Raw genomic sequence first — 26,547 nt, 5'->3', positions numbered from 1 at the left:
CACTGCAAGGGGATTAACTATATACTTACGTCTATGGGTAAGTATGAATGGGCTACATCACTGCAAGGGGATTAACTATATACTTACGTCTATGGGTAAGTATGAATGAGCTACATCACTGCAAGTGGATGAACTATATACTTACGTCTATGGGTAAGTATGAATGAGCTACATCACTGCAAGGGGATTAACTATATACTTACGTCTATGGGTAAGTATGAATGGGCTGCATCACTGCAAGGGGGGTGAACTATATGCTCACGTCTATGGGTAAGTATGAATGGGCTACATCACTGCAAGGGGGGTAAACTATATGCTCACGTCTATGGGTAAGTAGGTGCCACCCAGGCCTGGTTGGGTCGCTCAGGCTTGGTAAGGCTCACTCAGGGTGGATGGTAGGGCCCACTCAAGGGTGGTAGGAAAGGCCTATGCATGCTAGGTAAGGCTCACTCAGGCTAGGCATGGCCCACTCAGAGTGGTAGTTAAGGCCCACTCAGGGTTGAAGGTAAGGCCAACGAGGGCTAGTGAAGGCCCACTTAGGCTAATAGTAATTGCCTACTTCTGTTTCAGTTTCCGTATGTCTGTGTTGCAGGTGAGCGGCTGACCGATCAGGAGACGGACGCCATCATGCAGGACACGGACACATCCCCGGACCTGGACGGCAACCTCAAATACGAAGGTAGGCATAATGGTGCAGATGACAGTTGGTGTAGAAAAGAAAAGAATTCGAATTTCATAACTAATGAACATATAAACCGAATTTCGACAACAGTTATATGACGAGAAAACATTTTGACGTCAGAACTCTATGTGCTACCGTCTGTTATCTTCCACCTAGCTAACATGGTGCATAACTCCGAGACTTTTCATGACATCAATGAGAAACTGAATTTACAAATATCTTATTGAGGAGTCAAGTGCAAACTTCTACACAGCTTGGCCTGCGTGTATGTGTATACTTTATATTTATCCAGAATATACGTCTAAGACGTCTAAGTGTGTAAGATGTGCTGAGCTATGCGTCACGCACAATGGCCCGAAGAACATTTAGTTCTCACATAAGAACGCATCTTCATGTAACTTTGTTCAGTTTGTGGTGTACGTGACCATGATTGTATCCATATCCACCTGTATAGAGCTGTCTCCATGTGCGCCTACCCGATGTGCGTTACCCGTTTATTATCTTTTTAACTCGTTTAAATCATATTTGCCTTCGTATTAGGCTTTATAAATACAGCAGTATCGTACAAGAAAATTTGCGATATTGATGTCCAAAAAAATAGTCAATTAATAGTATTTGTGGCATGCGAGAGGTAACATACCAAATATTTATGTAGGAAATTAAGTACGGATGCGGTTAATCTATTGGTTAAACTACTACTTGAACGCCAACGTAGGAAATAGTAACATATTTCAAATCTGAATGATGGACCATCTAACAATATACAAACTTCTTCCGTGGTCGGATGGAGGGACATGCATATGCCCTCGAACGCATGCAAACATAGCATTAGAATATCTCGCATTGAACGGTTACTACAACAACGTTGCGCGAAAACGCGTGTGCGTATTTCGAAGTTAACGAGGTTCTTCCGCGCACGAGGTTGCGTTCTCGGAGGACCTGGAATGTGTTCCAGTACTCTTACCTTATTTAATAGTTGACTGACAACAATTGACTTACGAAAACTTTAAATTATAGCTGAACTTTCGAGGACTTTGGGTCCTGTGTTGTGGGGGAAGCCGGAGTACCCGCTGGAAACTCCACCTGTCTTATGGTGGCCAAAAACCAAAGTCTCGCTTCCGGGAGCGGAAATAGCACCCGGGCCGCCGGGGTGAGAAGCGCCTGTACGAATTCGCAATGTTTATGATTTATTCACGTTTAAGTCGTGATTCACGATGTTGGTTTAAATATTTTAACATAAAAATGAGGTCGTTATAATGTTTTACTCGTACTTTTATGTCCGTTTAAAACTAATAAATAAATTCAACGTCATTTATTTATCAAAGTGTGAACATGTCAATTTTTCTCCTGTTTAGAATGGACCTATACTGTATCATTTTCTTTTGGTCATTTGCTGAGCGTTTGCATTATAAAAAAAAACTAGTGTACACAATTTAATCCCAAACCACGTAGTGCGTTCAAATGCCTATATGTGTCATTTGGCTTCATATTTATGTAACGTGTTGTGATATTTGCCTTAGGAATGAAGTGTAATATCTTTTCGTAAAAGATCTTCGGTCTCAGGTGCCTAAAACGCTGTTTATTTAACAGCTAACTTAAACAGGACGCAGAACCAACGGTGTATACACACGGGTTTGACAGAATGTGATCACACCGTTTAAGAACTTTATATTTGCAAGTATCTCAAGTTATTGAAATGCATTTGCAAAAATCTTTAGTGCATACAAGTTTTTCTTGCAGTTTGTGCCGAGTCTGAAGGTATAATAATAAACCCATGTATACGTCTGACATCGGTTACAAAATTTACGTACCGTTAATCAAAATCGTGTAGCACAAGTCAAATTTTGAACAAGAACGCAGGCTTCTTAAATAAAGTAATTATGATGTATTTCACATTGTCATAAGCAGCATTAAAATATGTCATTTATGCACTAGTTGAAATTTTTACGAAATAGTAACATTACTATTCAAAATCAACGAACATTTCGTACAATTGTTCGTAAAATAAACTTAACCAATTAAAAATCAGTGTTCCTTATGGCAATGTCAGATGTGGTCTGGTAAAATAGATGTTTGTAGATACAAAATGCTCGTTTTTATTATTATTTTGCATATCTTTTCATACGACACATGAACACTAAAATGGTGTTCGTGTGTCGTATGAATAGATATATTCGCGGGAATTTATTGTGGCCACAAATAAATAAAAACGAGCATTTTGTATCTACAAAAATCTATGTAATCATACCACATCTAGCGTTGAAAATTTGGCTATTGCTATAAGGAACACTGATTGTTAAGGTGTTAACTTTATTTAACGAAATACTTAACGAAATTTTCGTTGATATTGAGCGTTATAGAGACTTTAAAAACAGTTATTTGAAATGAAGCACCGCTAACCACCGTCTTTTAATCCGTTAAGGTTAAAAGGGGGAACCCCACAAAGTCACGTGATCCTGCACCCTAGTCAAAGGAACTATGATTGCGAAGGCCAAGGTTCAACTTCAGCCATAACACGAGCTGTTACAACATACTGCAATCGACTTTTCTTTCTGCATTGGATAGTATTCTATATAGTATATACATGTTTTGCCCGTTCGCTGATACAAGAGCTTTGTCACAGACAAATTACAAGGCCTTTCTGGATTATTTTTTTTTGCTGTAAGAAGATGATCCCTATAAGCTTTATTAACCAAGTACTATTAAGTTCTTACAGGATTAATATGTTTGTTTATATTCATTTCTGTATCCAAAGCCATCATCAATGCGGTCCGACAAAAACACTGAGATGATGTTCACCATAATACCCCCTTTCAAAAAACGGAGTTTCATCAAGTTAGTTTTATTCAGTAAATGTTTAGTATTCAACGAATTTGAATTCCGAAGATTTTGCGGAGACTGAAGGACGGACGGGGACAAAAAAAAATGTATGCCTGAGCCCAATACACATACCGAGTTTCATCAACCTTGCACTTTTTTGTTATCGCAGGATCAAAATTGTGTTTTCAATGATTTCCTTAACCATAGTAACCAACATTTGTGTCTGAAAAACAACAACAACTTAACGTGAATATTCCCAATATGGCCCTTTATTCGCAAAGATTCATCAACGTAAATGAATTACTTTTTAGGTAGTGCAAGACGGATATAAAGCATTTAAGCACAATATTAAGGAATTTGGCAAAACCTGTATATATTTATTTTAGTTACAGTGAACCTGCCATTTTATATTTCCACCTAAGCTAAATGCCCATGCAAGCTGGCTATGTCCAAATTTTCATCAAGGTTGGTCAACTATTGTTTCGACCAGCAAACACAAACTGAACTTAAAAGTTCAATTCACACTACAACAATTTTTCTGTAAAATGAAGGACAATGATATGGCCACATTTCTTTGACGGTATACATGTATACATGTACATGTAATGACCAAAACGAACTGCATTAATCTTAAGTTTAATATCTTAAGGATCAGTTTCTTGTACCAGGCAAATATTAATTTAAAACTTCATCTCGAATACAAACCTTTAACTGACTTATAAGAACAAACGGAGGCATAAACCCTGCTTAAAGGCTGGCCCCTGTCGTGGCTCTTGGTCAGGGGTTGGGTGTAAAGAACCTTATCAAATACATTAAGTTATTATCTGTAGTAGATATGTGGAAATTAAGTTGTTAAACGCACACATTAGTTTTATTCGTAGATATATGGGAAGTTATTCGTTAAACACACACGTTATTTTGCATCGTAGATATATGGACATTTAGTCGTTACACGCACCCATTAGTTTGCACCATTTAAGTAAAAAAGTGCATAATTCTGCTTTATTGTAGGTCAGAGTTATGACAATTGGACAGCGAACCTAAACAATGACACTGAACACATGTGTTCATCTTAATATAGTAAATATCTGTAGAATAAACAATTATATAAAATAAATTTATTTTATGCTTTCCGGTGGTTTATAGAGAAATATCAGTGAAATAAAACTGGTATTTCACTGTTTTAAACAGTGAAAAATAACAGTGAAAAATAACAATATTTTTCATTGTTTGACAGTGAAATGACGTCATCTTTTCGACAAAATGACGTCATAAATCCAGCGAAATTATACAGTTAAACTCATTTACAATATAAATAAACGGTGAAAAAAAGCATAAAATAAAAAGAACATTTGTTGGATTCGATGGAATATCGATTTTATTTCACTCGTGATCATAGAAAATATATATATTTTCAATCGTGGGTGCGCCACTCGTGAAAATATAGTTTTCTATGATCACCCGTGAAATAAAATCGATATTCCAACGAATCCAACAAATATCCTCTATTTTTTAAACTCCGCCATTTGTGAAAACATATTTACATGACCACTTATGAAATGATAAAACTGATCTTCCACTGTAAACAATACATGCATTCTACGTCTTACCATCACTATTAATGTATTGCCCTATTTGACATATTTATACATAAACCGGAAAAAAAAACTTATAATGTATTGTTTTGCTACGCAAATTGAATGTTTTATTCAACGTATATGTTAATTTGATTGAAATATGTTGCACATGTATGACTGGTAAACAGATCCGGCTGAATTTGGAACGGACAGAAAATGGGCAAATAATTTTTGTTTATAGTGTGTTGTTTTTTTTTTGGTAATTTAAATGAAACTCTACACTTTAAAATTGTTAAATATTATTTCTGAATGCAATGCTCGTTAATAGTTCACATTATGCATATGAATTCACGAAGTTAAAATAGTGTATACACTTAAAGTTATAACTTATAAAACATAAGACATTGAAACTCAGAGATAATTCAAAACACTCAAGATTAGAAAGACCAAACATTAAGGTTTACGTAAGTTGTGCAGTGATAAATGCTATTGCCCTCATTTTCTGTTTTCAGATTTCATAAAGAAGGTTATGAAAGGCCACGAGTGGAAGAAATAAACAGCACACGCAGAAAGAAGAAAAGTGTTTTGAATAGCATTGCTTTTTGTATCGAATGCCTAGACATACAATATTTGTTACGTTCTAGTATTTGTTGCAAAGTTAATAGTGCGTATGGCATATATGGACAGCTTTATAATTAGGATTTTTATATTATCAATCACTAAAATTTTCTCGATGCAATGCTTATTAAATCAAAGCGTCACAATGGTGACATCTTAAATAATATAAGAACTAATTCCGTCGAATCTAAATCGGTTACACTGATGTGGTCTGTCATCATCAAACTCTTGAACTAAGTCATTTAAATCAAAGATCAAATATGCGCACCTCGGTCTTAATTTATATATATTTACTATATAAATAGAGGAACAAGTTGAACGCCATGGCAGATTACCGTGTCTCCTGATTAACAGACATATAGGTATGACGTATGTTGGCAGCTTCGGCGGCGCCCCTTTTGCTTTTCCAGAATATAAGACTAACACAGATTTCAACGTGAAACTTCATCAGTATATAGATCACTAATTGAGGGAAGTGCAGTGCACTACTCCTGTTTCTCTGCTTCACTTTCTTTTGGAAGTTCCTACTCTATGTGTTTGTTCATACTTTATTTCTACGGGGGCTAATTGTTTTGGCTTCGTAAAGTGTGAGGTGTACTTTGCCGTTTTCTCGATACGTATACTATCAAGGGACACATCCAACTCGCCAAGTTCTTCTTTAATTTGTTACAAGAACATTTTAATTGTTTATAATAACAGCCCTAGTTAAAGTGTATACGAGAACAGACATTTAAACTGTATTACCGGTAGGCTATGCTTCATCATCAAATGAGCCTCAAAGAAACGCGTTAGGAGCTTCTTTTGTTATCATACCATGACGCAGAAATAAGTCACGAGTTTAAAAAGTTAAACATGTGAAATGTTCAATTAATCTACTAAAGAATGTTAGCTTTAGATTAAAACATAGTTATCTAATGGGCCTGTATGTGCATCTCTAACAGTGTATTTTTTTATAATGTAAGACAAAGACCACACTGATTCCATTTAAACAGATATAATCTTTGATTCAAGACTTGTGTTCAAATTGCGAATAAAACATTCCATTCCCATGAAATAACCTAAGTAAAAAATATACCCTTTGAACACATAGCATGAATTCCCCAAATTGAAACCCTTACTAATTGTATATTTGAAAATTGAATAAGTGCTTAATGATATCGTATTTTTTATGCTTGTGATTATGCTTACCTGAAACCCACATGTTGATCCAGTCTCCCAACCCTAAACTTCACAGATTAAATGATTGCAACATCAGAAGCAGTTTCTGAAGCTTACTGTTTGCTACCATTGTCCTAGAATCGATAAATAATTATACCGCGAAGTAAATTACCACTAAGTAAATCACTGTCCCCCCAGCCTTACTGCATTTCAGTCGAGCACCTCTCCAGTATATGTATTATTTAGAAGTCAAAATATAGATAAGATATTGTGTAGTGTAACCACTAGTCATTAATCCCCATCAGCAACTCTTTTTTGGTAAGTGTTCATATTCACATTGGTTTCTAGCATTTTCACGTATTTATAGATACTTGCGCTTACTGATTATTTGATGACATTAGTTTATAATACATATGACCAATATTATATTTGTAGCAGTTGATGACATGCTGTCTTATTGTAAAATAAACAAGAAATATCTTTAAAAAAGATATACGGCGTTGATTGTGGTCGATGTTTATGAACGATCAAAAGTTATCTCTATGAGATAAAAAGTAGCGGATGCCTTTTTTTCTGTGCAGTTCTTAGCTACATCACAAGCAAATCAATTACGGGGTGTTGCGCCAGATTACGTGGCTTATTTTGCTTTATGTGATATTATTACTCAGATATCTATATTTACATAATAGAAAAACACAAGAAACATGAAAATAAACGAGTGCATATAGGTCAGCCGGCAATACTCGAATCTTATTTAATTGCATAATTATAGTATTGTGAATTATTGTGCTCATGCTTAATAAACTGGTCTAAATGGATAAATATTTCTAATTAATTTTATCAAAATTGGTCCTTATCATGCAAATGTTGAAAACATATTAAAAATCGATGATTGACATACCACAATAATATCGCCGAATATCTTTATTTTATTTAGTATCTTTCTGATCTAAACAGACTTCAAGTGCACAAAGTTTACGAGACGGCGTTTATATAAAGATTTCTGCAACTGACCTTGATACCTTGCGGATTGGAATGCAATGCATTAAAGTTAGGTAACCATTCTGCTGCTGAAACGACGGCTTGTTTACGCCAACTGTACACGACCAAGGCAACAGCTGTGCCTAATAAATTGATACATCGACAAAGCGACTAAACGAACTATTTACTCCATCAGACAAAAATAGCATAGATTCCAATTTTTTCCTTCAATGAAAAGATCGCAACCCCTTCTGCGAACTCCGGTGATGAACTGTAAATAAACTCTGACTTTCACACACTGGCCGCGAATTGACCCGAAACCTCGCGGGTTGAAATGCAATGCAAGTAAGTACTAAATATGAGAATATAGCCTTTCGTATAAACGCTTTTGCGCTGGTAATTCTCTGAAAATAAAAGGTGAACGCACAAACTGTATTTATGTCGAAAATTGATTGTAAAACTGTTCTATCTATTGAGCCTTTTCATAAGAGATAAAATTGTTTCATGCAGTAAAACAGTGTTACAAAGACGCAGATATGTTTCCAATGTTCTGGTGTTATACTCAAACAGCCAATGGAATAAATGAAGTGTATTCATTCGTACCTAGACGCGGGAAATTTTATTTGAATATTATTGGACACTTACAAAGGTCAAGTCAGGGTGGAAAGCTGGCTTAATACAGCTTACGCCGAAAAAAATATATAACAAGAGATTGCCAAGCAATATGGTCCCCTACCGGTGAAACTTCACAATTGTCATTAATTTTTATTTTATTTTATTTTTATATATTTGTTGCCATAGCAACCAGAATTTTTGGCGTAGGCACAAAATGAAATGACGTGCATAATCTCCATATTGCCATTTATCCATGTTTCAAGAAAAAATATTAAGAACTTTTAAAGTTATCGCAGGATCCAGAAAAGTGTGACGGACTGACTGACTGACTGACTGACAGACAGACAGACGGAGTGCAAACCATAAGTCCCCTCCGGTTTCACCGGTAGGGGACAATAATTGTATTCCATATCAAGTTTTGTTGCAATTGTATTTGTAATTACTAGTTTATTGTTTGATGATTGACGGATTGGGTTAACAACAGAATAGTTAGACACTTTATTACACCATAATATAATGCCTCAGAACATGAGAGCTGAATGAGACATGAATTGTAATGTTGGATTATGCTGTTGGCTCCCATTTAAGCCATTATTTTAAACTCTTTATGCGTTAGTGTGTCAAAAAGCAAATGAGACATTTGTATTAAAGTTAACATCTGATGTACAATGTTAACTAAGATGCAGTCCTGTTTGTGTGCATGTTTGTGTACACAAAGTGAAGATCTGATTTTGAAATACAAGAACACATTATACACATTTACAATTAATTAACTGTCATAAAATATTCCACTTGTAACAAACACTGCTGTTTGATGAAATAGATACATGTAGCTACTGCTTTATATAGAAATTGACACAAAATCTTGCCAAGGGCATGTCAATAGTAGAACACACCAAATGCTGCTGCCACACAAAACAATGAGTCCTGAAATAAAATTGAACAACAATTAATAAACTACCAGGATGTTATGTTCTTATACTGTTTAACATCAACAAAAGGGAATATTACACTAAACCATTACTTAACAAGAGTTCCGTGTTCGGAGACATATGCCCTCCAAACAGGGCTTTGAACTAGTGACCCCAATTTTAATAGGGGTCATCTACTGTCCAAGGCCAATGCACATGTGAAGTATCAAGCCAATGGTTCGATTCATTGAAAAGTTATTGATGAATTGAACAGTTATTGATCAGAAACAACTTTCACACTTATTGTGACAGTGACACCAATTTCAAAAGGGGCCATCTACTGTCCAAAGCTGATGCACATGGGAAGTACTAAGCCAATCTGTTGATTCGTTGATGAGTTATTGATCAGAAATAATTTTCACACTTATTGTGACAGTGACCATGTCCTTTGACCTAATGACCCCAATTTAAAAAGGGCAAATTTACTGTCCAAGGCCAATGCACATGGGAAGTATCAAGCCAATCGTTCAATTTATTGATGAGTTATTAATGGGAAACGAATTTAACACTTATTGTGACAGTGACCTTCCTTTTGACCTAGTGACCCCAATTTCAACAGGGGTCGTCAACTGTCCAAAGCCAATGCATATGTGAAGTGTCAAGCCAATCGGTCAATTTGTTGATGAATTATTGCCAAAAAAAGATTTTCACACTTATTATTACAGTGACCTTTGACCTAGTGACCCCAATTTCAATAGGTGTAGTCTACTGTCCAAGGCCAATGCACATATTAAGTATCAAGCCAATCCATCAAATCAGAAACGATCTTCACACTTATTGTGACAGTGGCCATGACCTTTGACCTAGTGACCCCAATTTCATTACGGGTCGTCTACTGTCCAAGGCCAATGCATATGAGAAGTATCAAGCCAATTGGTCAATTTGTTGATGAATTAGTGAGAAAAAAAACGATTTTCACAATCATTGTTTCAGTGACCTTTGACCTAGTGACCACAATTTCAATAGGGGTAGTCTACTGTCCAAGGCCAATGCACATATTAAGTATCAAGCCAATCGGTCCATTCGTTGACAATTTATTTATCCGAAACGAACTGGTCTACCGACAGACCGATATCAAGCAAAACAAAATACCCCCTCTTCTTTTAATGGGGGCATAAAAATTGCAGATGTGATGTGTTATCTTAATACTGTTATTCCAAAACTGATTGAAAGAAAAAGATGCTGATAAACTATCTGCCATTAACAAAAGTACCATTGTCTAAAAGATATGCCTCAAATAAGGTTTTATCAGGTAAAGATTAAAATAAAGTTGTTACTGATTTCTGGTATTCTTCCTTGACCTTTAATTGTGACAATAACCTTAAACATAGAGACCTGGCTCTTATGTGCACTAATCTGTTTCAGCTAGCTTGAAATTTCTGGAAAGTAATTGAAAACATGTTCAAGACAAGAGTTTAATGTGTTTGTTACGTTCATCTTGGAAGATTTTGCAGTGAGGCAATAGTCATATCCTGCTTATCACCAGTTATTTGAAAATCAATCCATGCTAGGCAAAGTTATGATTTTTAACATAATTTCTTCTCCTTGACGAGTGTCTTTGAATTGTGACCTTGACCTGTGCCTTTGAAACTAGAGATCTGTAATTTTTTCCAAATCTGCATACTACCATGCTTATCATGTAAGCAAAATTTTTTGAAAATACCTCTATGTTGGACAAAGTACTTGGGGTTAAATTCCTTATTTGACCTTGACCTTAAACCAACAGACATATTTCATAATTTGTGAACACCTCATGCTTGTCACTTAAGGTCCTGATAGCAACATGACAGTATCCCAATATCACGCATTATGTTATAGTTCTTTTAACCCTTTCCCACTTAAAAGGAAAGTGAATATGGCTATGTGCAAACAGTATAAAACCAGATAAGCCTGTGAGTAACTTGCAGTCTGTTCAGATTTTATGATGTTTGCTGCTCATCAGTATTTACAATTGGAAATGAAGCCTTTAAAACTTGAATCTAGTTAGAAAGGTCTGTACCTTTCTAAGGGACTACAAAGGCATCAAAATACGTATCTAAGTGGTAAAGGCTTAATATAGTTCTATAATGGCAAAGTCACATGACAATGTGTAATTTTTGTGTAAGAATACAGCATACTAGCAGTGCTCTCTATAACACCCATATGGTGTTCAATGCAAGCATAGCCTTCCATGTGCTATCCACCTTTTGTATCTACTGGAGGTGGGAGACTTACATTCATAAAGAGGTCCTGAGCATAGTTGTCTGTATCTGAATCCCAGAAGCATCGGGCACCCATTCTGAAAAATTACTCTGCTATGAGCATAATGTACGAACAAATACAAATAACAAGAGCTGTCACCATCTGATAACTTATGCCCCTTATAAACGCTTTGATAGAAGTTATGAGCATTTTTCGAAACCTAAACGCAAATTTCGAAACCTAAACGCGGACCCTAAGTTGAAGGTCAATGTCACAGGGGTCAAAATTTTTGTGCGTATGGAAAAGCCTATATATCTAAACACAGATTTCGAAACCTAAACGCGGACCCTAAGTTCAAGGTCAAGGTCACAGGGGTCAAAAAGTTTGTGCGTATGGAAAGGCCTTGTCCATATACACATGCATACCAAATATGAAGGTTATATCTCAAAGGACATAGAAGTTATGAGCATTTTTCGAAACCTAAACGCAGATTTCGAAAACTAAACGCGGACCCGAAGTTCAAGGTCAAGGTCACAGGGTAAACATTTTTGTGCGTATGGAAAGGCCTTGTTTATATACACATGCATACCAAATATGAAGGTTATATCTCAAGGGACATAGAAGTTATGTGCATTTTTCGAAACCTAAGTGTGACGGAAAGACGGACAGACAGACGGACAGACAGACAGACGGACAGTCCGATCACTATATGCCCCCTTTTCTTCGAAAGGGGGCATAAAAATAAGTTATCAAATGGAAAGTTTACATAGACACTCTCAAAACTGAATGGGGGTCAATCTTTGTAAATGAGTCCAAAAAAAAAAAAATCAAATAGGATTATCAAAATCAACAACTTCATCCAGATTAAGTCGATGAACATACAGAGCATTGAGGTTTATTATATCATAGTGACAGACAAGTCAGCTAAACAAGAGGGCCTGAAAGGCCCAAAGTCACTCACCTGAGATAAAAAGAAATGACCTGTTCTTTGCAGCCCAAGATATCAATGAAACAAATGTTCTAACCAAGTATCATGAAGAATGAACAACAAATGGCTCCTTGGCGGCCATGTTTTTTTTAACAGACCTGAACCATTTTTTAACTCTTCCAAGATATGTCCAAATTTCATGAAGATTGGGAAAAAAATGTGTCTTCTAGACTGTTCACATGTTGTCACTATATACATATAAAGAAAACTGCCCCACTCCCTGGCGGCCATGTTTTTTCACTGATCAGGATCATTTTCAAACTCATCCGAGACATCCACATAACTAATGTTTTGACAAAATTTCATGATGATAAGGCAAAACATGTGACTTCTAGAGTGTTCACAAGCTTTTTTACTATATAAATATAAAGAAAAAGACCCCACCTGGCAGCCATGTTTTTTTACCAATCCAAACCATTATCGAACTCAACTGTCCTATCCAGGTGTGGTAGTGCGGTCTCCTTCGCTTACGCAAATGTACCGGTCACATTTGACAAACTCTTATTTCCGGTCAGGATGACTATACTGACTGGTTGTAATTCAATTAACTAAAGGCGTTCAGTCAGGGACGCCTAAATACACTCAAAGAATTTATTTATAAGTAAAAACCACAAAAATAACTAATATTTATTCCAAGAACTCGGAAAATGAAGAACAATGACAGAAAATTAAGAACAGGTACAAGCCAAGTCTAAAGAATCTAAGTATCGTTACAAAAATGAACAACATATAGTAAATACCTTGCTGAATGTAAAAAGAAGTTCAAAATCTGTCAAAAAAAACTGATATAAATATAAGTTACGTTTAGTCTAGAAAGTGCTTCAAAAATCTAGTTTACAAAATAGGTCTAATTTAATCTAAAGAACAATATTTATGGAGATTAGGAAACTTCAGTGAATCAAATGTCAAAATAAGAAAAATTTACTCAAGTTATTGAAATAGAATAGAGTCTTTCTAATTTAGAAAATGCCAAATAAAAATAATCTAAATAATAAGAATAATTTAGAAAATAATGCCAAAATGTCTTGATGCTGGTGTTAAAAATAATTTAGAGTTTAATTATTTCAAAATTACAACCTTTTTCAAGAGCTGTTAACTTTTCAAGAAAGCATCAAGAGGTGTTTAAATCAGCCAAAACAGTTTATTTTATACAGTTCAGAAGAGATCAATGGCAGAGTAGTCAATTTTCCCTTAGAACAGTGCATTTATCAATGATCAATAGCTTCCCAAATTCCAGAGCAGAACTAAAAATAGATTACTGAACCAGGTTAAACAAGGGAGATAAATACTGCATAAATACTGCAAAATCATGTACATGTTGTCTTTCTTTCAGTTATCTCTTAAGTGAAAGGCTTATCATAAGTGTTATTGACTAAAACAGTTATGTTAACTATGAAAATTCTGTGTTATGAAAAATTACATTATACAGTTAATGTCACATAATATTGACATAATAAAACCAAACTTAACTACACAGGAAACAAATGTTCTGACCAAATTTCATGAAGATTGAGCAAACTAGAAAGTTAACAAGATTTTACTATAGCCATACATGTATATAGCCATATAAGGAAAAATGCCCCGCCCCTTGGCAGCCATGTTTTTCAAGCCAAGGTTACCATTTTAGAACTAATCCAAGATATCATTGGGACAAATCATCTAAGCAAGTTTCATGAAGATCGGAAAATAAATGTGGCCTCTAGAGTGTTAACAAGGTTTTACTATAGCCATATAAGGAAAAATGCCCCGCCCCCTGGCGGCCATGTTTTTCAACCAACCGACATCATTTTCAAACTTGTCCAAGATATCATTGGGATGAATCTTCTGACCAAGTTTTATGAGGATCAGACAATCAATGTGGCCTCTAGAGTGTTAACAAGATTTTGCTATAGCCATATAAGGAAAAATGCCCCGCCCCTTGGCAGCCATGTTTTTCAAGCAAACGTAACCATTTTCGATCTCATCCAAGATATCATTGAGACCAATCTTCTGACAAAATTTCATGAAGATGGGACAATAAATGTGGCCTCTAGAGAGTGAACAAGGCAAATGTTGACGTCGCACAACGCACGACGCACAACGGACGACGGACAAAAGGCGATCACAAAAGCTCATCATGAGCACGTTGTGCTCAGGTGAGCTAAAAATAAAACTAACAACTTCCTTCCATATATTATTTAAGTGTTGACAGAAAGGTCACTTTAATTTAAGGAGATCCAAAGTAATGTGTGACATTTTCATATAAGACAGAACATTACTTTAAGTTTCAATGCAAAACGAATTTGATTATAATAGTAATCCACTGAATGAATATTGATACAGTAACTACGATAATAGAAACATGTTCAATCAAATTGTCTGATCCAGGTACTACATGTTTGTTATTGTATCTGCCTGATAAAAGCATATTTTAAAATTAGCCTTAAAATAACAGACCCTGAATGTTTGTACACACTTAGAGAACGCATTAATAAATATGTACTTATGTATCCAAGTTGTTATTATGTAATTTTGTAATTATGACAAACATTTTGGTCATTTTTGTAACCTGTGAGCAGGTGCCTTAGACTTCACACAGAGACGTAACAGACAGAAACTCCATCCTTACTTGACACCTTCGCCTCTTTGTTCACCTATTGCAACTTGAACAATCAATTTGTATCTGTCATAGCCCATGTCTGCAACAAAAATAGAATAAAAGGGCTATGATGGACATGAAGCACTCACCTGAGTTCAAGGAACACCATCTGTTGCAGACGTAATCTAGTGAAAAAGTTACTCCACCTGCCCCAGATTCAAATACGGCCTTGATATTGTAAAGATTAACATTCTGACCCAGTTTAATCAAGTTGTTTTTAAAATGTTGTTATCAAAAAGGTAACAAGCTAAAAATTTACCACACAATGCATGACGCACCACACATTAGTCAGTTATTTTGACTCAATGTCTAGGTCACACAATGATTAAGCCTTCATTTTTGTTTAAGCTTAGCATCTCTTATTTCTTTTGAAGGATTTTTTGTTACAAAACAATCAAATATAGTAATGGTCCTTGAAATAATATGCAGAAGTCATGAATCAATCATGTTGGCTAAATATAACACTTGATGAAAATAAGTTTGAGCATCCATTTTTGTGTCAGCTCTATATCTTACATACCCTTTGACGATTTTCTAGCAATGCGGATAATTGTGTTTATTTCATTGAGACAATGCATGACAGTCATGTGATTACTCAAAGCCAATGTCACACTCAAAGGTCAAAAGTTTGAGCCCCCATTTTAATGTCTGCTTTAAGGACTAATGGATGCCCATGGAAACATTGTTATTGCGGAAATGTGCAAAAGCTATATGTTATGCTGGCAAAATGAGAGTCAAAAGAATCACGACAGGGGATATAGTAGTTTATTGGACTGCTTTGTTGTTACAGCCATGAATGGAAACACAAATTTGGAAGAACCCTTGTGACTCAGATTTATACTGAACCAACATTGTTAGCATGAATTTGGCAGAGGATAAAAGCAACATTTGTGTGAAACTAGTGACTAATACCATATGTCACAAGATGTTATAATTAAACCAGTGGCATTATTTGAACAGTCTATATTAAATAATAGGAAGACAAAATTACAAATATTCATGGACAACATTTTTACAAGACAAAAATAAATAGAACATTGTTGTTCTTTGCATAAACCCAGCTTTTTATTGATAAAACCTGTCACAGTAGTGACAGATACCCATTGCTGTTGCATCTGGAATCATGTAGCAGGTTATAACAACACCAAAAAATTGCCATTAACAACCCACCTGAGGTCAGGAACATCAATTGTTGAAAACCACAAGATCTAGTTTTTTTTACCACACTTGACCCATATTCATACATGGCCTACGTATTGTGAAAATAATCATTGTTAACCAGTTTAATCCAGTCTGAGCCATAAATGTGACCCTTTAGCGGTACCGTAACAACTTTTTAAAAAAGAATTTTACTTTGTAAATAAGTGTGAAGACGAATCAGACTCAGATTTAAACTTGGCCTTGATATTGTCAAGATAAATATTCTGACCAAGTTTTATTAAACTTTTGTCATAAATGTTGTCCCTATAGTTCTGAGATTTAATTAAAATCTTTGACCAGGTGACCTAGTTTGTAGAGAAAGTGACATAGATTTGCCTTTGGCCAAAATTATTTTCAAGATAAACATTCTAGCCAAGTTTTATATATAGAGTCATTCATGTGGCCTCTACAGTAATTTCAAGGTTTTCTAAGATTGGACTTTGTGACCATGTTTATTTATGCACATAACCCAGATTGAAATTACCCCCAGTAACCGTTATTGTAGACAAAATGAATAGTTTCACCAAGTTACATCAAGATTGAATCATAAATATGGCCTATAGAAGGGTTGTAAGTTTTATTTAAAGATTTGACCAGGTGACCATGTTTTTGAATGCATATGATCCAGCTTAAAACTCAGCCTTTAAAAGGTTTTTCTACAATTTGATCCAGTGACCTAGTTGTTGGATGCACATGACCCATATTCAAATAGGGCCTAGATATTGTTTAAATAAACATTCTGACCAAGTTTAAACAAGATTGAGTCATAAATGTGGCTTTTAAGATGATAACAAGTTTTTTTTCCAAAATTTGACCTAGTGACCTAATTTCAGAAGGAATGTGATCCAAAGTTCAAACTCAGCTAGGCGTCTAGTGTAGTAACGAGCTTAAAGTTGAGGACAAGCACCGCACACTGAACACTGCTTGTCGTCTGACATAGGGTGTACACAATAGCTCACCTTCAGCGCTTTGTGCTTAGGTGAGCTAAAAACATAAGAACTGATTCGAAGAAATATGGTTAAGTACCATCCAACAAACATTTCTGTCAAGCTTGGTTAAAATCTGTTAGTGAGAAGAAGTTGTTAAAAAGTATTAAAGAAAACAACAGATGACAATGATGATTACTGACAAAGGTTGGCAGCTGAACAGAATAACATACCAAGTCAGCTAAAGTGAGCAAATGGGAGCATTTTTCATGCAGAAAACTAACCAAACAACTAACCTTGTTACAAGTCACCAGATTAAAAAATATATCCAAAAAATATGGCCTTCTCTTAACACTAGTGCATCTCATTTAAAAGTTCATGTTTGCTTTATGAAAAGATATACGTAATATGTCATATTACTACAAATTCAAGCAGTCACAAGTCTCTGACTAGCAGATTTTCAGATGCACAAATGTATTGTTGTCAAAAGGGTATGATAAGAATTTGTGATTGAATATTGAGAAAACCTGAAAAACTGCAATCAATGGCCGCAAGGCTTTTCCCATCTTTTTAGCAACCTTGGCCTTGTAGAAAAATGAGTCTCCAACTTTTATAAATATTAAAAAAAAATTAGTTGTGAATTGTTCAAAATTGTAAAAAATAGTCGCTACTTTTTTAAATTGTTAAAATTTGCAAACTTTTTTGAATTGTTACAAAATCCATGAAAGATTTATTCCATATGACAAGAATCTATGCACACGTTCACAGAAGAGTAACATCAGTTGTACTATTTTCTTTGAACAAGGTAGCTAAAATGTGTGAATATAAAATCTTCTTAAACTCACATAAGTTTGAATGTTACCTTTCAATCTGCTCTTGATATCGTCTGCTATTGATTTTGTCCAGTCCATTATTTCTTCTGGGTCGTACGTCTTGCCATCTAAGCGTTCATTGAGGACTGTGTGAATACATTCCTTCACGATAGCTGGACGGAACCTGCAGGAGAACACTCACTTAAACCTCACAAGCTTGTTATACCGTAATTAGCAGTGAAACTCTTACAATATGCCCTGTAGCACTTGGAGGAAGTATTCTGTAAGTTTGACAAAAATGGACTGAAAAATATAGGAGTTGTATGTGGAAGCTTTTAAATGTTATTTTAAACAAAGGGCAATAAGTCCTTTAAATAAGAAGACAAAAAGCCTTTATATGCTCAACTGAGTTCCAAAGGAACTGCACTGCCTTGAGAAGCTCTTGTGAGGTATAGACAACATGTCTACAAATCAGCTGAGACATTATTGGAAAAAATGATTTGATCAAGCTTGGGAAAGATTGGACAAAAAATGTGACTAGTGTGTTAACATTAAAACAAATAACACCACAAACTTAAATATAGAGTGCAAATGTTGGGTGGCAAAGAACTGCCTCAAAATAACCAACTACTGAGAAATAAAGTTGGAACAGAATGTACCACTTGTTATGAAAATTATACTGCTATATATATTTTATTACGTTAACTCTTTCAATACTCAATTACAAAATAGTGATACAATGGGACTTCTAGTCTATCAAATATCAATCTAATTGCACCCGAAGTCTTCCGTAATACCTATTGTTATATTGAATCTTACTGCATCTGAAGTCTTCCGTAATACCTTTGCTATATTAAACACTTGTTTTGTACATTATCATACATTATGAGCTCTGTTAACTTATATGTGCCTGGGATCTTTCAATGTCCAAAATTGAAAATTATGTAAAGAAGAAGGCTTCAGGTTGGTTAACCATTTTGAAAACATGAAATAAAACTATTGTACACATACTATCATGTCAAACCAGGAATACTGCATCCTCTCATTGTAATATATCAAAAAATATTTAAATCCTCAAGAGATATTTATCATAATATAAAAACAAAATATCTGAGAAAGTTAAGTTTTGATTGGGTAATTATATGTGATTTTATTTTGCTTGTTCACAATGTTTCAATAAAGAAACAAAAGAAAAACTGCCCCACCCTCTGGTAGTAATGTTTAAATAGACTAGAAACTTGACATTGATATCAATATAACAAAAATATCTTTTGCACGTTAATGTTTTCCAAAGTTGAATAAAGATATTTCAAGTTTACATATATCTGACTAAGTTACTGAGATATCTTTAGAACAAATATTCTGAGGAAATTTCATTATATTGTGCAAACAATTCGCCTTCAAGCAGTGTTTGACACATAGAAATGAGACTCCTAGTTTTTGTTTTAAATTGTCGGACTTTAAAAAAAAAAAAAAAAAAAAAAATATCATCGAAATCATTACACACAACTGTAATAGTTTTTATGAATTCTCAAATGAGCATAATTAAATTTTTAATGTAAAACACACTTCAAAATTTTAATGTAAACACAACATCAACAATTCTAGCTTCAAATCAACAGCACTCATGTATTTCGCTGCTTATGTACAACAGCACAGCAAGGAAAGCGTGTTTTATTTATATTTTTTGCATAAACAATTTATCAAAGATAAAAGAGTTGTTTTAATTTTTGTTAAAGATTTGTAGTTTTTTAACAAAATTAAATCACAACCAATTTTGAATAAACATGTCATCAAACTTAATTTTAAATCTAACAGGATGTATCTTTATAGTTATGTTTTTAAAATAAGTAATTATCGAAACAGTTATTGTACTGTATAATGATTCTGTGTTGTTTTTCGTTCAAATTTGGGTCCGGAAGGTGGACCCATTCCCAATGAAAAAATGATTATGTATATACTTTTCCCTAATGGGATCTACAAATTCCCAAATTCCAAAAAATGTTTTTATTATAAGTCTAAGCATGTCAAATCATCTCCAAATCTAGCTCTATAAGTTGAACCTTAGAAACATCATTTTGTAATCACATTTATTTTCAATTTTAAAGTATTTGTAAGCATAAAATCAACAACATTTATTTCCAATTTTAGGCTAAAGTATGCAATATTTCCCAATTCAATGGGACCAGACCCCATTTCCAAAATGGTGAAAAAACACACACTGTGATTAAACAGAAAATCCAGAACAAAACAAGATTCATAAAACACTCTTACACTGTGATGTTTCAACACAAGTGATAAAATGTGTGAATTTAATTCTTTGCTTATACGTCAATAATTACCAGTAATACTTTGTTCTGAATATCATAATTGTTCAAATACATACGTTCTTAGGAATATTATTGAGATAATTTATAAAACAATGAAAAATATGTGGCTGTTAACCCTTAAAATGTGATTTATTAAAGGAACCTTTTCACATTTAGGTAAATTGACAAAAATGAAACAAAAAGTTGCAATGCGAAACGATTGAATAATTTGGAGAGTACTGTTGTTCTACTATTCTACTATGTTAGTGTCATTATTAAGTTAAAGGGACCTTTCACAGATTTTGGCATGTAGTTAAGTTTGTCATTAAATGCTTTATATTGATAAATGTAAACATTGGATCTAAAAAAGCTCCAGTAAAAAATAAGAATAAAATTAAAGAAAAAAAACCCTAAACTGGGCTCGAACCACTGACCTCTTAAGTAAAAGTCTAACGCTTAGACCACTCTGCCATCCGCACTCATACAATGAGTGATGTATTTTATACTTAATATAAGCAAGCCTCGTAGTGTCACAAACTAAAACGACAACAACAGTATACTGCAACACCGTTGACTTACTTACTTGAGGAATATTCACTTGCGTCTAGAAACGATCTTCATAAATCAGATAAATGATTTAAAGGACAATCATATTTAACTTAACTTTATTGGACAACTGCCTTTTTATTGCGAAAATCCTTCAATATTTACTGCTGTAGGAACAAATCCAACACCACAGTCCACCATTGTTGTTTATTTCTTCTCCCGGTAGATTCGCGGTAAATGGGTTAAACAGCACCAATTTTAAATAAAACATGAGTTATCAAAGCTCTGACATACCCTTCAAAGTAACAATCAATAAAGTATAGAACAATTTTAATATGTGGTATTTAACACATCAAATAAAATAAATAGCAGTTATTTTTAGGCAATGTCGTATTATTTCGTTACGACAATTAACTGAACTATAAAAATTCAAATATTGTTAAAGTCTGTGTTTTACGACATTTAATTAACAAAAATCAATTCCAATCTGTAGCGAGAGATTTTTTTGTCAGACTTGACAAGTAGGTCACGCAGGTTTGTTTATAAACAAAATCCAGAGGGTGCTATGAAATACCGCAACTCAACCCGACCCGCAAGTTAACTGGGTTTGAGTATACTTTCCAAATTATTCAATCGTTTCGCAAATACAAAACTACAACAGAACTGTGACTGCTGAAATCTTTACTTAAAAAAAAAGTCTTTAGTACTTTTTTTTATTAACGCTTTTTTCTAAATTAAAAGAGAATAGTTTGTATCACTTTATCGTGTAAGTACCTAATATCGAACAGCACTAATATCGGACGTTTTGTTTTTGTTCTGTATGCACATGCGCAAAAGTGTGCATGACGTAACATTGATAAACAAATGGTCGCACATAAAGTCCATGACCTACTTGCCTACTTAGCTTGAAACAAATGCGCCAAAAACAGGTTAAAGGAATGCATTTATTGTTATTTACACCGTTTTGTGTGTTTTTTGCTATTACTTTTTGAATGCATTTATCAAAACGTGCATTTACACACCAAAAATCATATTTCCGTTTGCAATTTTTATTTCAGCAGACGCAGATTTTTTCGCCGAGTCCGGGTCACGTGATTGTCATGTGACTTTGTATATACTGGAGTAGTATTTATGAAGTGTCGGGTAATAGGTCATGTTTACATCGGCCGCCATTTTGTTTTGTCTGCTAGAGGTGACAATAATCAGGGAATCATTGTTATGAATTCTTGAAGGTAGTTTGCTGGAAAACTTTACAGATAAATCATTCAATGATTGAACTGTTAGTCATTAGTTAAAACTAAATGTTTTTGTCATTTTAAGTGTTGCAATTTTAAGGTAATTGAACGTAATTTCTTAGGTGTTCGATAACTGGTTCGTCCACCATAAATGCATTAGTCACAAAGACTTCGACGTAGTTATGAGTTCATCATCATCATCTTCAGTAACTGAATCCCTGAAACTAGATTATTCTCGCAATGAAGTTCAAACTGTGCGTATGCAGCAGATAGGTCGGACTTAAAAAAGACGAAAGGTGTACATCTCTCTAAGATTTAAATACATACTTATGCTGAAAGTTGGGTCTAATAACGTAGGTATTGCTTGGTGCAGGTTGTTCTGCTGCTTCCACTTCAGCCATTGCTTACTTTAGTTTACGAAGCAAATTGAGTTGTAAATTATTAGACCACATGCACGTTGATTATGATACAATAATGTAAACATTGAAAATGGCGACCTAACAACATCGACTTCCGGTGGCTACACCGGTGTGTACACAATGTCACCACATTATGCCAATCGTGATACATCGGCTATCTCGGATTCCTCCGTAAGATAGGCTGGAATAAATCGTCTGCTGCATTCTATACATAGATGGTGACGTCACTGCGTTATCTGAAAGATCGTTTGTTGACACATTGTCGTCTGCTGATCCAGCAATCTCCACGCAGAGTTGTCGTTCCTTGCTCTCACATACCGTCGTGCAAGAGAGTGCTGATCCAGAGTGCACTTTATGCGTCATACAGTTGGCTTATTTCCATATTGAAATCACGTTTTTAAATAGATTCACTGGTGCAGAACTATGATCCAATGTAAAATACAGTTGCATGCTAATTTTGATGAGGGCGAAATCGATTTTAAGAAAAAGAAGCATAAGTCTTAGTCATTTAAAGCTGAGAAAATGAAACAAATCACATAGCTAAGACGGCCATTTAACTAAGCTTATACCAATTCATTTATTTAAATGAATTGGTATACGGCAATTTAACTAAGCTGATACCAATTTAGTTAAATGAATTGGTATTAGCTTAGTTAAATTGCCGTCTTATGAAGGATACCCGGGAATTCTAACGCTAAATTGGTCGTTGTCGGCTTTTTTAAAATTCAATTTTATCATAATATTATATCAATATTCTGTTTAATGTAACGTTATCGAAACACGTACTCATGAAAGCATGTTGAGGTTGGTTTTGTTAAAAAAAATGTGTTTTGTATTTCCTTAGAGCGTTTATACAACATCGGATTTAAGGCGGGAATAAAACTAGGGTACAGTCTAAATTTGCCGGGTAGGTATTAGTATAGTTTTCATACCCGGGGTACATTTAAGTATACTTAAGAGTACCCGGGGTACATTTAAGTAGTAGCCGAGCCGACAATGACCCATTGAGCTTTATTATCTATAAGTTATCATTATAGGTATTTCTTAATAAACTAAATTAACTGTCTTCGTAATGTGTCGTTTATTAGGAACAATGCTATCTAGTGTTCTGAGACGGGCAGTCGACGTATTGCTTCCATATGATATCTGACATATCTTTAGATCATAATTTAGAATGTAAAGATATAGAAATGGTGGGCGCCATTCCGTGCGTGCGTTAGTATGTTTGTACATGCATGTTTGCGTGATTCCTTCAGTCACACTCTCATCTTTTCAACTCCTCCAAGACCTCCTACATTTCGCATTCGATGTTTGTAATTTCCGAGTATTATCAAGGTTTCGCAATTGGGTTATTTTTAAAGGAGTAGCATTGATAAAAAATAGTGCCATGGGATAAAAACTGAGCGATTGGCTCCGGATTTATTGATAAAATAAAAAAAATCCAAGATGACGTCATTTCAGTCGAAAAAAACAACAACAACGAATATTACAAGCGAACAATCAAATCTTACATAAGAAATGTAAACGTTCGATGTACATAGAATTATCGTAGCATATCGAGACGAAGCTCCGAATACCGAACACGTAAGCCGATTTTCATTTTGTTTGGAATCATGCGCACTTGTAGACAACTAGAGATAACCTTCAAATAGACGTATACTTCTGCTACCATTTTCTCCGATATAAAACGATTTCATTGTATTCTGAAAGAAATTACTCGGTGAACCAAATATACCATCAACAACAATCCGAACAATGCTCCTAGGGCCGAACATGACTGCTCCCAGTTCTGAATAGTTCGAGGTTTTTAAGGGAACAACAAAACACAAACAACTGCATGTAATCAGTACTGATAATAAGTCGTATAGACCAGTTGACGAGTGACGTCACGCGCACCTGCAAAGCTTAGACCCCGCCCACTGGTTGGCAAAAAGAGGTATAATTCATATAAGCGCATATAGAGAATGTTGACAAAATCATCGTTTTTAAGGATAATCATGCACAATATCAAATATAATTTTACTAATTATGTCTGAGTAAAACATAGCATGCAAGAAAATGCATATTTGGAACGATTATATTGTTGTTATTATTTGTTTTTACTAACAACTGGAGTGGAACACAATCTAAAAGCTCGATATGTGGTAACCACAAAAATCTCTCTACTTGGCACTTCTTCGCGACCATTTTCAGTTGAAACATTCTCAGAAATAGATATTCTTTCAGAATAAATAAAACTTAATGAAAGAAAACAAATAAAGATGATAACAAACAACCAATATGTCAATTTTATGTACGCAACATAGGGTAACTGATTTGAACCTTTATATGTCTGAAAAAAAACAAAGACCCGTAAAATGTATTTTATTTTATTATTTATATATTATTTTATGTCTTTGGAAAAAACTTACCTTGTTACACATTAATTAAATTCTCTTGATTAATATAATTGTTTTATTTAATTATTCACACTAATTTTTACACTCTTTGTTGCAGCATTTATATCCCGGTGTTTAATTGCACCTTTGTTCATCACAACCCGATTATCTCGTTATGATCGGATACTGTCCAAACAATTACAAAGATAACAAGGTGTCATAAACCCAGGGACCTATACTTGGGTCCCTGCATAAACCACATGTGGCAGATCAGTGTCTGGTCATTAAACACATGTTACGATACCTCCATGTCATCTCTTGGCATATTGAGCAGTCATTTTAGCCAAATTTAAAAGCTAAAATACTGAACAGTTGCCTCAATAAAATATTTTAACATTAAAAATTCAGACATTTGTCGGAAATGGATTAACAGGAACTGGTGTATATATATTAGCCAGTTTAAACATAATAATATTGTTAAATAACTATACATTTAAAATATTGTGCAATTTAACTGCTACGCAATTAAGGTATTTAACGGGTACCGGCATAAGTAAACTCCGCTATTACGTGTAAAGATTGTAAATTACTGCAGTGTACGAAACACGATCATGAACACAAGCAATCACAATAGGGTAAATAATTGCGTTAAATAAATAACATATATGCATTTTTCATAAAACGCTAGATTTTTATCACTCCTTTTTCTAGTAAAGATATTTCAATATACCGGGTACATGCAAAGACAGTAAAATTTGCATAATATGCAGGGGTTTTCAGTTTGTATGCTAAATTGTATTAATATTGTCATTCAATGTAAACGAAACGAAAATTCATTCAATGTAAAATAAAATTACCACAATATTTAAAACTTGTAATGTATTCCGCATTTTAGGGCTTTGTTTTATAATTGATTAAATGCACCTCTGACACTATCGATTGCTGATGAAAAATAACACTACCCACACCACTTATAATTATTATACAATAAATATATGTTTTATTATTGTGGAAATATACTTTATTTAAGTCTCACTATCAGAAAGAATACGGCTAGTTTATTGTTTTGTTTTGTGGAATTGTCAGTATTTAGTCTTCCGATCACGTTTACTCTATGCTTATAACTACTTTGTATTTTTATGAAGAGGAAATGATATTTGTGAATATACATTTATTTGGTACAAAATATAATATTGGCACTATTTTTAAATAGTTTTATTATTAATTTATTGACTAAACAAAAGCCCTTTATACATGTTTTACGTTCCTGTAACCAGTGTTTTTTTTGCCAACCAGTCAGTGCGCATGCGCGGAAAATCCCGAATGTAAACAATAACAGTCAACTGGTCTATACTATTTTAACGACCAATGTTACAAGGGCAATATGATCATAATACACAAACACAACACATCAAACACAAACACATGTTATATAAGTCAATCATGATCTTCGAAGAGCAATAATTCTGCCTACTGTCCTTAAACATTTAAAC

The 26,547-nt window shown here is 34.4% G+C and overlaps 2 protein-coding genes across 4 annotated transcripts in view; one reads left to right on the top strand and one right to left on the bottom strand.

Annotated features, from left to right (window-relative positions):
* Positions 1-7,044, top strand: part of LOC127834655 (myosin, essential light chain, adductor muscle-like) — a 34,665-nt gene extending 27,621 nt beyond the window's left edge. For all 3 annotated transcript variants that reach the window (XM_052360678.1, XM_052360677.1, XM_052360676.1), the window contains 2 exons: positions 593-679; positions 5,592-7,044. In XM_052360678.1, coding sequence (XP_052216638.1) covers positions 593-679; positions 5,592-5,635 — 131 coding nt within the window. In that variant the 3' untranslated portion in view covers positions 5,636-7,044. The remainder of the gene's footprint in view (positions 1-592; positions 680-5,591) is intronic.
* A 1,998-nt stretch (positions 7,045-9,042) lies between these two features.
* Positions 9,043-22,784, bottom strand: LOC127836129 (dynein light chain Tctex-type protein 2B-like). Its single transcript, XM_052362560.1, has 5 exons — positions 22,585-22,784; positions 18,218-18,351; positions 15,200-15,269; positions 11,637-11,700; positions 9,043-9,378 (listed from the first exon to the last, which is right to left on the bottom strand). Exons 1-5 carry the CDS (start codon positions 22,656-22,658, stop codon positions 9,331-9,333), a joined length of 390 nt encoding a protein of 129 aa, XP_052218520.1. The 5' UTR covers positions 22,659-22,784; the 3' UTR covers positions 9,043-9,330.
* Between the last annotated feature and the right edge of the window lie 3,763 nt (positions 22,785-26,547).

The sequence above is a fragment of the Dreissena polymorpha genome, chromosome 6 (genome assembly GCF_020536995.1).
Source record: "Dreissena polymorpha isolate Duluth1 chromosome 6, UMN_Dpol_1.0, whole genome shotgun sequence".
Classification (NCBI taxonomy): Eukaryota; Metazoa; Mollusca; class Bivalvia; order Myida; family Dreissenidae; genus Dreissena; species Dreissena polymorpha.
This window is presented reverse-complemented; position numbering and strand designations above follow the sequence as displayed.

Excerpts from the sequence above, each read along its gene's own strand:
- LOC127836129 (XM_052362560.1), bottom strand. The coding sequence starts at position 22,658 with ATGGCTGAAGTGGAAGCAGCAGAACAACCTGCACCAAGCAATACCTAC. Across the intron at positions 18,352-22,584 it reads AGACCCAACTTTCAGCATAA|GTTCCGTCCAGCTATCGTGA; the intron begins GTATGTATTTAA and ends GTTCTCCTGCAG. Across the intron at positions 9,379-11,636 it reads CTCAGGACCTCTTTATGAAT|GACTCATTGTTTTGTGTGGC; the intron begins GTAAGTCTCCCA and ends ATTTTATTTCAG.